The sequence below is a fragment of the Pyrus communis genome, chromosome 4 (assembly GCF_041283825.1).
Source record: "Pyrus communis isolate YQ-2024b chromosome 4, ASM4128382v1, whole genome shotgun sequence".
NCBI lineage: Eukaryota > Viridiplantae > Streptophyta > Magnoliopsida > Rosales > Rosaceae > Pyrus > Pyrus communis.
This window is the reverse complement of record NC_142568.1, coordinates 23,504,096-23,514,368: the sequence shown is the minus strand read 5'-3', so window position 1 is coordinate 23,514,368 and position 10,273 is coordinate 23,504,096. Positions and strand designations below refer to the sequence as shown.

Sequence of the window (10,273 nt, the reverse complement as noted above, 5' to 3'; positions counted from 1 at the left end):
GCAAGCACCACAAGAGAAATGATAGGATTAAGAACAAGGATATGCAAGGTAAAGTATGAGTGGTTGCAATTAAAGATAAAATGAGAGAAAATTGGTTAAAATGCTATGGATACGTGAATCGAAGATCTTAGATACTCCATTTGAAAGATGTGACTATGAGATAGAGGTTCAAGGCAAAAGCATAGGAAAAAAACTAGGAAGATTTGAAAAGTGATTATAAAGAAGTAAATGAAGTACGTAGAGTTAACGGAAGACTTTGCGCAATTTCGAGCATAGGACACATTCTAAGATTCTTACAGCCGAGCATAGGACACTTCGTGAAATAAGACTTAATTGTTGTTGTTTGTATATGGCAAGCAGCAAATACTCTCTTGAAATTGGGCAGGACCCTAGTTTTTGAATGACGACCTGGTTTAGCTTGTGTCTAGAGTGGGCATGGGTTAAGTTAGGCCTATGAGGATGGTCCATGGCAAACATAACCAACTATTAATTACTAAATGGCTCAGCCCAACAAAACTTCAACTGAATTTACCAACTACCTCAGCTGCATAACTGAAACTGAAACTGAACTCTCTCTCTCTCTCATCCAGAAGTATATCACTGATGAGATAAGGGGCAAACCTCCTCCCTCCCTCCAAATTTTGCAAATTTCCAAAAACCCACCACCGCCGCCACCACCACCATGCTTTCTGTAACAGTAAACTCTCTCAAAACCTTCCCATCTTTCAACCACACCACCACCTCCACTACCACCTTCTTATCCTCCACCTCCTTACTCAATCCCCACCCATCACCCCTCCCCCGCCCCAAACCCTCCTCCCCAAAACCCATTTCCGCCACCATCACTCCCTCCTCCAGCTCCCAACAACAACAGAAACAAGTCTACCAGCCATTCCGGCCGCCCCCATCTCCAATCCCCTCCAAATTCCGCTCCCTCGATGCCAATGGCCGCCTCGAGATCCTCGCCAACCGCCTCGGCCTCTGGTTCGAATACGCCCCACTAATCCCCTCCCTAACCCAAGAAGGCTTTACTCCCCCCACCATCGAAGAAATCACCGGCATTTCCAGCGTCGAGCAGAACCGCCTGGTGGTGGCGGCGCAGGTGAGGGACTCTTTAGTTCAATCCAACACCGACCCAGAAATTGTTTCCGAATTCGACTTGGGGGGCTCCGAATTGTTGTACGAAATCCGGCTCCTGAGCGTCCAGCAGCGAGCTGCTGCTGCCCGTTTCATAATTGAGAACAAGCTTGATGCCGAAGGCGCTCAGGATTTGGCCCGTTCGATGAAAGACTTCCCTCGTCGGCGGACCGAAAAGGGTTGGGAGAGCTTTGACTATGCCAGCGCTGGTGATTGTTTAGGGTTTATGTATTTGAGGCAGGGGAGGGAGCACAAGAATCCATCTGAACCTAGAACTGCTGCTTTAGAGCAGGCATTGAAGGTTGCACAGACTGATAAGGCCAAAAAAGTAATTTTGAAAGAGTTGGAGGGGGAGAGTGAAGATAAAGAGGGGGAGGAGGACGTTGCAGTTGGGGTTCGGGTTCCGGTTGTGAGATTGAAGTTTGGGGAGGTGGCAGAGTCAACTAAAGTTGTGATCTTGCCGGTTTGTAGGGCGGAGGAAAAGGATAAGGAGGTTATGGAGGCGCCGTGGGAGTGTACGGGTGAGGGGGAGCTTGGGGTTATGGTGGCAGAGAAGGGGTGGCAGAGGTGGGTGGTGTTGCCCGGTTGGGAGCCAGTGGTAAGTTTAGGGAAGGGCGGAGTGGTGGTGTCGTTTAGTGACGCGAGGGTTTTGCCTGGGAAGGTGAATAGGTGGTATCAGGAAGAGCCTATACTGGTGGTGGCTGATAGGAGCAAGAGAGAGGTGGAAGCTGATGACGGGTTTTATTTGGCGGCGGTGGATGGTGAGGGTTTGGGGTTTAAGGTTGTAAGGGGATCGGCATTGACGGCAGCTGGTGTGGAGGAGTGTTTAGGGACTGTGGTGTTGATCGTGAGGCCGCCAAGACACGAGACAGACGATCAATTGAGCGAAGAGGATTGGGAGTAGGAAGTGTAAGAGTAAGAGATGGTCCTTCTGAATCACTCTTCTGTAACAACGATTTTTGGTAATGTTGTTTAACCAGACTCGTCGTCATAATTTTCCCAGTTATTTTGTCTTAGTAGGTTTTGAACTGTTTTTGTATGATTATCTTATACGTTCAGAATATTTGAAACGACTTTCGACTTAACTAGATGTGTTATCTTTCGCAATGTGTATCGTGGTTAACTCTTTCGGTTTCAGTAACAAAACAGAACAGTAATCTCCTGGGAACAAACTGCCATGTGATGAACCCACTAAAAGTTCGAAACGAAAACGTGCAGTTCACACAATCTACGGTCGATCTAATGCTTCCTCGAGACTTGTTTAGCACGTTTTGGAGGCCTAACTCCCCGATTCAACCTAATGCTTCGAGTTTGGTTTCATTCGAACAAAATGCCTCCGCGAGGCTTGTTTAGCATGTTTAGAGAATGAATTTCGACGTAGAGGAACCAAACTTAACAAAAATATATATCGATTCAAGTATCATTTGCATTACATACTCAGTAGGCGTCCAAATTTCTTCAAGCAAAACACAATTTTTGCTGGAAACTTGAAACTAACTAACGCTACCAGCAACCCTAAGCTAAGACGTTACTTGAAACTTCACCCAACTATTCAAACATCAACACTCATCTTTTACCTGGCCGCAGTCTTCAATCACAACAGGTTCAGAAGTAGTCCCGCTCTCCGAACCCACCTTCTCCATTTTCTCAACAACACTGTATCCATCAACAACTTTTCCAAACACAACGTGCTTTCCGTCAAGCCATGGGGTTCTTGCAGTGCAAATGAAGAACTGCGAACCATTGGTATTAGGTCCAGCATTCGCCATCGACAAAATTCCAGGGCCGGTATGCTTCAAGTTGAAGTTCTCATCTTCAAATTTTGCCCCATAAATTGACTCTCCTCCGATCCCATTGCCTCTTGTAAAATCTCCACCCTGGCACATGAAGTTCGGGATAATGCGATGAAATGTGGAGCCCTTAAAGTGCAGTGGCTTCCCTGATAATCCAATCCCTTTATCTCCAGTGCAAAGAGCGCGGAAATTTTCAGCAGTTTTCGGGGTTTTGTCAGCAAATAACTCCATTACAACTCGACCCGCCTTCATCCTTCCGATCAATATGTCAAAGAAAACTTTCGGGTTCGACATTTTCTCTACAACTTCCAATCTGCCGAAACCAATCACAACCACATTAGACCAAACACACAGATCAAATCAATTAACACAGCAATTAATTCACAAAGACGATACTTTTGACACAATTTTCGTGATCTGACAACGCAATCGGGCAACTTCTTTCAAAATTCCAACACTTTACAAAAACCCAGTAAACAAATCAAGAAACAAATAAAATCAACAAACCCCACCAAACAGCACAAAGAAATTAATATTAACACAATGTCATCATTCTTCGAAATCCTCGGGCAATGTCGAGAGGATATAATAAAAAAAGAAGAAAGATTTATGATTTCGCACAATTATTGAGCGCATGGGCTGTTCATATCTATCGCCCATAAGCCTTCGATATGTGCTTTTCCTCGATTTATTGTTTGCTTTTTTTCTTTAGAAATATAAATTCTTTGGAATTGGGATCTAATAGCATCACAGATTGAACAAAAAAAGCTAGCAAATTTGAAATACAGAAACACTTGGGAGAGAGAGAGAACGTTACCAGCAGATGAAATTTGTATCGGAGATGAACTCTGGAGAGGATGCGATGAGAGGCCAGGGTTTTAGGGGTGTTTATATAGAGGCGCAGGAGGATGAGGGTTTAGGGATTTTTGGATGAAATGGTCATTTATTTTGCAAGGCCGTCCTTGTTTTATGCGGTATTCTTCCATTTGCCCCCTTTCTATTTTCTTTTAGGCTTAATTGTTTTTGTACCTCGGAAATTATGGTCAAATTTCAAGGATGTAGCTATAATATTTACATGTATTTAAATAAATTATTATTTTACAATTATATAATGATTAGTGACTATATTAAGTACATATTTGTATTGTATTCAGTCCTCAAATTTCGCATTACACTTCGAAATATGTGATGACTCATCTAGTTATGTGATTGATATTGTGTGTCTCACTTTGCTACTAACACGTTTACTTTGTAATGAAATTTCTACTACGTCATCATGTTTTACAAAATTTTAATGAAATTTATAAGGAGGGGGCAAAATGCAAATTGGTCAAGGAAGCAAAATGGGTCATTGTAATTGGAAAGGGATCCTCTCCGGATCTTTCTGTCCAAAGCCTAGGAACCAAGTGATCCGGACTTTTAAAATTTGATCTAATGGTAAAAAAATTATTATAGCTTTTAAAAGTCTTTACTAATTTATCTGTTTTTAGCCGTTATATCAAATTTTAAAGGTCCATATCACTTGATTCCTAGACTTTGAAGGGAAAGATCCGGAAGGATCTCTTTCCACTGTAATTTGTAACTGATGGGGTAGCACGAGATTTGACCATAATTTCAGACAACACAACAACTACTCAGCTTGAGAAATGTCATTGTGCGTGTGACATACGGCCATGAGGTGGTACTATTTCATGAGTTTTTTTTTTTTTTTTTTTTGAACAATCGATGTTATTGGTAGCAAACGATGACTATTTAACATTAATTCTAAATGTAATTAATTCATTCAGATCAACAATTACAGTATTCTAGATCAACAACTACAAATTTTACACGCTTTTCCTTCTAAAGAATGATCAACATCCATACCGATAATATGTTGTCATCCAAGCCACATTTCGGTTTTACGATCCCACTATTTCCAACTGAATGTCGAATACTGATCTTCTCAGTAGCATACTTCTGCTGCAGATACTCGAAAGCATTGGCATCGAGTTTCCCAGTGACCGATTTCCATTGTTTTGTACGATTATGCTGTTCCCGTATGGAAGCCCGAAGTTTCTCAATGGCCCTTCTTTGTTTCCATGTGAACCTTGCTACGTTATCAAAAGCGCGCTTGGCTGATATGTCTATGACGGTTTGGCACCTGCAAAGTAAAAGCACAATATAACATAAGAAATTCTAGCTCTTCAGGTGATAATAGGTTGGATACTAAGAAAAGCACATCGAATAAGTTTTCCAGAACCTACCATGGGGTTTTATAACGCCGAGCAGCTATCTCTAAACAAAGAACCAAGGCTTCTCTTTTTGACCTGAGGAATCTCTTGGTCTCTTCCTCCTCCTTCGTGATCTTGTTATCTTTTTTTTCCCTTTGTTTTATCATCTTTCTTCGTAGAGGCAGGAGTTGTAAATGCATCAAGCCCAAACGGATCAGACTCCTCATCATTATTTTCCGCTGGTGCAGCTGAAGTCACGTCCTGCTTTGTCAGATCATCTTCATTTGCTAAATTTGTTTCATCTTCCAGCACAGCCGCTTCCTATCTGTCAACATCCTCGGTTGCAACAGGCAGATTAGATATGGCTTCCCTTAATCGTCCAGCTGCTTTTGAGAACTTTGTAAACGGTCACATAACAAATGCATGACAAGAAAAAGAGGAAGAAAATGAAGGACGGAAAAAAAGGCAAGTCAGGCATAGTGAATCATAAAAACAAATAGTAGTTCCACGCCGAAATTCATTATATTACATGAAATATATGGTTTGTTATATGATTCAAAAAACAAAATCACAAACTATGGCATAGGAGAAGTCCTTACCAGGAAGCTGTCGTCGGTGAACAACTCATTTGCCATCACCGCCCTGATTGTACACGTAGTTAACTGATTCTTCTGCTTTTTACTGAGACACTAAAATACAAAATTTAAGCTATTAAGTTGAGTATATAACCAGTATTAACATTATCATGTACCATCTGTAGACTTATAGATTACGGTCTTACCTCAGAGGCATCTTGTGCTGCTGAAAACAGTGCATGGTAATCAGCTCGCAAGGAAGGATCCGTACAAGCAGCAGGAGATGCCATTGCGGCTTCCAGTATCGAAAAAAAGTAATCACTGGTCTCAGCCTTGACACTTCCCGCCTGAATCAGCTGGATGGCAAGCTTTGAAGCCTTACTAAATTTTGCAGGAGTCATTATATGTGATGCTATCTTCTGCGTAGCCTCTTTCACCTGTTGCTCTGAGGCATCCGTCGTGGTTCTAAACATCAACTTTTTCTTTTCCGGCACAGTTTCTAAAAACCAGTTCCAACATATTAGCTCATTTCAAAACATTGGTAATTCACAGAAGTTGCATCAATGAAGAAATAAACAAGAATCACACTTTATTAAATCGTCAACACTCCAATTTCCAGCTAGAATTCGAACATTACAAAACCGTCAACACAGGATTTCTATATAGATTTCGAACACTAAGAAACCGCACGAAAAGCTGCATTCCCAAAATTATTTCAAAACATTGGTGTTTCACAGAAGTTGCATCAATGAAGAAATAAACAAAAATCAAACTTTATTAAATTGTCAACACTCCGATTTCCAGCTAGAATTTGAACACTACGAAACTGTCAACACTCCGATTTCTAGATAGATTTCGAACACTAAGAAACCGCATTTCCTGTAAGAGAAGCTACATTCCCAAAATTATATCAAAAGACTAATATTTTCAAAGAGCATAACCTCTGTACATTATTCAGGGATGCAAATTACAATAACTAAAACAAATGCAACCCAGATGGATAAATGAGTTCAATTTTCCTTCCATGGGTTTTCGATAGCGAAAAGGAAAGAAAAGCTAAAACCCTAATCAGGCACTATTTGCAGCTTTTGGAAATATAGAATTTAAAGGTAAAGTAACGGGTTTTGTAGCCATATATTAAAAAAGACAAAGAAATTACCTTCTGGGATCGATTCGGTGGGCTTCGGCCGCTTGAGGGCGGATTTGAGAATTGGTTTTGGGGGAGCTGCAGGAGGAGGAGGAGGAGCAGGGGAAGAAGAAGACGAAGAATCGCAGCTAAAAGAAGCGGTCTTTCGAGGTTTTGGTGGTTTTTGTGGTTCAGGCGGCGGTTGCCGGAGTTGAAGTTCAGAAGAAGGAGGAGGAAGATTTGCAGACGGCAGAGGAAGGCCTTCAAACAGGTCGTCAGCCTTGTCTCTCTATCACGAACAGTTTCGGAGCTTGTCCAAACAGAGCGTAAGCTGAACTTGGGCTTTGATCCAAGCCCATTATAAATGTGAATACATCTTGGGCCGGTGTTATTTTATCTAAAAAAAGAAAACACGCAACCAAATCCAACCCTTCATGTTCTTTAAAGGGAACTTTAACGAAAAATTACATTTTTATACTAAAAAGTCAATTATGTTATTATTCATTTTTACCTTTTATTTTGTCATTATCGTTAAAACTCAAAATTTATAATTTAATTGATTTGGAAAACAATTTTATAATTTAATTGATTTTTTTTTCAAAGTAGATTTTAATGATTAATAAAATGAACAAGTCTGATCATTATAACATTTCTACGATGAAAATTCGTTCATTACAATTGAATGGGTAAAATAAAAAACCTAGTACTAATGACCTTTTTTATTTTTGGTTTTTCACTTGATATTAAATTTACTATAATGTAATGGAAGATAATTGTGATATATGCAAAAGTTAACTCAATCAAGTGTAAACTTAACCGTGACCGCACAAAAAAAAATAAAATAAAAAAGACACCCAAATAGAAGGCAGATAATCTGCCTTCTAGTTAACTCTAGTATTCATCCCAAATGGTCCCGTCCTCGAAGCGGTCCCAAATGGTCCCGTCCTCGAAGCGGTCGTCTATTGATGGAGCCTGGAATGAATCCTTAAAGTTTTGGGGTGTAGGAATAGTGGTCAGAGACTCTGAGGGCGTCTTTGTTGTTGCGTTCGTTTAGAAAGTTGGCCAATGTTTTCTCCCCTTTGCAGGCTGAAGCTACCGATTGGTAATATGAGGAGTAGTCCAAGATCATGTAAGCACACAGCAAACCTTGTCCCTCATCGATGTGGAACAACTCTCAACACGCCCCCGTGTGGCCAATTTTCAAGCCTACAAGTGGACAACAACTTGGTGACGTGGCGCGCGTGTGGCCGTTTAGCTTCACACGAGGACAACCTGCTCTGATACCATGATGAAATTGAGGTTCCACCATAAAACCAATTGGCAATATGGGGAGTAGCCCAAGATCATATAAGCACATAGCAAATCTAGTCCCTCACCGATGTGGGACAACTCTCAATAGGTTCGTGCGGGGTTAGCTTCAACGGCGGAAGGGGTTTTCAAAATTTCATCTTTAAGAATGATTTGTTAACCACATTGTGAAACAATCAAAGGAGAATGAAGAATTGAGTAAGATGAAGAATTAGAGAGAAACTTCAAAGAGAAAATAGAGTTCTGTATTTCTGTATTTCTAACAAGATGATTGACTAATTACATTTGTAAGTTAAAGCACCTTATATACTGAACCATACAAGTTCACTTAAGCATAGAGTAACTAATTAACTAACTAACAAATCACCTAACCACCTGACAAACATTCTAAGAACTTAGGTTGATGTGACAATGATAAAGAGAGATTTGTCTTCATGATTATCTCCATATCACTTTGGTGCTGCTGGAGCGTTCTCTCAATTCGACAATGGTTGGTCCAGTTGTAGAAGATGCTAAGGCCTTGCTTAAATCGATCATTGGAGTTGCACCTTCCCACGTTAATCGCCGCCAAGTTGATGGAGTGGCCCATCGTCTTGCCAGGATTGCTCATTAGGTTGTTGAGAATTGTGATTGAATTGGGGATCCTTCTCTAGTTATATCAGATATGATTCTAGTCTTTCTAGAGGAGAAATCTTCTTCTTTGCCGTTTGGCTTTTGTTGATGAGAATCTGCAGCTTCTTTAAAAAAGAATAAAATTCTCCATTATTCCAAATTGATTCATTTTCAATAGGTAAGGGCCATAGTGCAAGTTTAATTGAAAGTTCTTATCCGATTCGATTTTTTTTTTGTTCCCAATCCTAAAGTTTTAAACCCAAATATTTTTTTTTTTTTTTAAAGCTGAAAATTGGAATGTAATAATAGAGATTACGAATTGTATGTTTCAAAATTTAAGAAAAATAAAAGGAACATCCATGCAAAGATGTGGAGTGGCCATAGGTTGAAACATGAAGATATATAGCCAGGTTTCTTAAGACGTCTTTTACCAACAAAGATGTTATCTCCCCGCTTTCACGAATTGGGTATTCCTAGTCAAATTTTATTTCACCCCCCCACCCGGGGGGCGTTCTCCTCCCCTTCCCTTCCCTTGTCCCTTTTTTGATGGACTCAGCTCTACCAAGAGAGATAGAGTAGTGCTGGAGATTTAACATATAGTAATTAATATAATATGTAATCAGATAGTGGCTTTTATGTTAAATTACCAGCATATAAACATAATTTTATGTTTTTCATATATAATATTAGAATAAAATGCTGAAAACTGGGAAATGCTAATTAGAATGCATAGGAAAGGAACAAGTTAAGCTAAAAGCAGTGGTACTGCATTCCCAAATTTAGTGTATGTACGTGCGTAGTTCCTCTTATTCACATGATATTCATGTATAAGAGATCAGTGTAGCTCACTCATCAATTTGGAGTAAAAATATTAGCAAAAACAAAATCCCAAATTATATCTTTGAATTATGAATGAGCATATACATGATATTATATACGATCCAAATGAGGGAATATGTACTTGAAAATAAAATATTTAAATGATTTAGGGTTTGTTTGTAAGTGTTTTTGAAGTAACTAGAAACACTTTTAGATCATCAAAAGTGCTTTGATTATATTTGGAATGAGAAGTTTGAAGTACACTTTTTAGGAAGCGCTTCTTTTTATTAAATATTTTAGTATTCTTCTAATAGAAGCATTTTTATTGGAAATGTTTTTTAACAGAAGTGCTTTAAATAAGTAGTTCCAAGCGAGTCCGTAATTTCGAGAAATGATTTATACAAACCATTTTTTGTTTATCTGCACACTTTGTTTAGACAAACCACATATTTATATCACAATGGTGTATCATTTTATGTGACAAGTGATGCATACAATCAACATCTAATGAGATGAATTTATTAATTGACGGGGTATGTACATATCACTTATCACATCAAATGGTATCCAAAAATAGTCTCCTTAGTATTTTTCTAAATAGAAATATTCATGAAGAGAAACAAAAATGTGTGAAAACTATTTCTTTTTGACGCTCTTGCTAATGTGACAATTAAGATACATAGAGAGGTT

At 39.4% G+C, this 10,273-nt stretch overlaps 2 protein-coding genes and 1 pseudogene across 4 annotated transcripts; 1 reads left to right on the top strand and 2 right to left on the bottom strand.

Moving 5' to 3' along the window:
• The first annotated feature begins 529 nt into the window (after positions 1 to 529).
• Positions 530 to 2,222, top strand: LOC137722564 (rubisco accumulation factor 1.1, chloroplastic). The gene has a single exon (XM_068461596.2). The coding sequence runs from the start codon at positions 683 to 685 to the stop codon at positions 2,039 to 2,041; it is 1,359 nt and encodes a 452-aa protein (XP_068317697.2). The 5' UTR covers positions 530 to 682; the 3' UTR covers positions 2,042 to 2,222.
• A 307-nt stretch (positions 2,223 to 2,529) lies between these two features.
• On the bottom strand, positions 2,530 to 3,887 carry LOC137722565 (peptidyl-prolyl cis-trans isomerase CYP19-3). 2 transcript variants are annotated; one of them, XM_088693108.1, is made up of 3 exons: positions 3,748 to 3,819; positions 3,327 to 3,389; positions 2,530 to 3,243 (listed from the first exon to the last, which is right to left on the bottom strand). In XM_088693108.1, the coding sequence occupies exon 3, from the start codon at positions 3,222 to 3,224 to the stop codon at positions 2,697 to 2,699; it is 528 nt and encodes a 175-aa protein (XP_088549234.1). In that variant the 5' UTR covers positions 3,225 to 3,243; positions 3,327 to 3,389; positions 3,748 to 3,819; the 3' UTR covers positions 2,530 to 2,696. The 2 variants fall into 2 exon arrangements, with proteins under 2 accessions (XP_088549234.1, XP_068317698.1); XM_068461597.2 differs by lacking the exon at positions 3,327 to 3,389 and having other exon boundaries at positions 3,748 to 3,887.
• A 794-nt stretch (positions 3,888 to 4,681) lies between these two features.
• On the bottom strand, positions 4,682 to 8,002 carry LOC137722213 (uncharacterized; annotated as a pseudogene). Its single transcript, XR_015961190.1, has 6 exons — positions 7,991 to 8,002; positions 6,878 to 7,133; positions 5,925 to 6,217; positions 5,743 to 5,832; positions 5,177 to 5,539; positions 4,682 to 5,073 (listed from the first exon to the last, which is right to left on the bottom strand). The product of XR_015961190.1 is annotated as an uncharacterized LOC137722213 (transcript).
• Between the last annotated feature and the right edge of the window lie 2,271 nt (positions 8,003 to 10,273).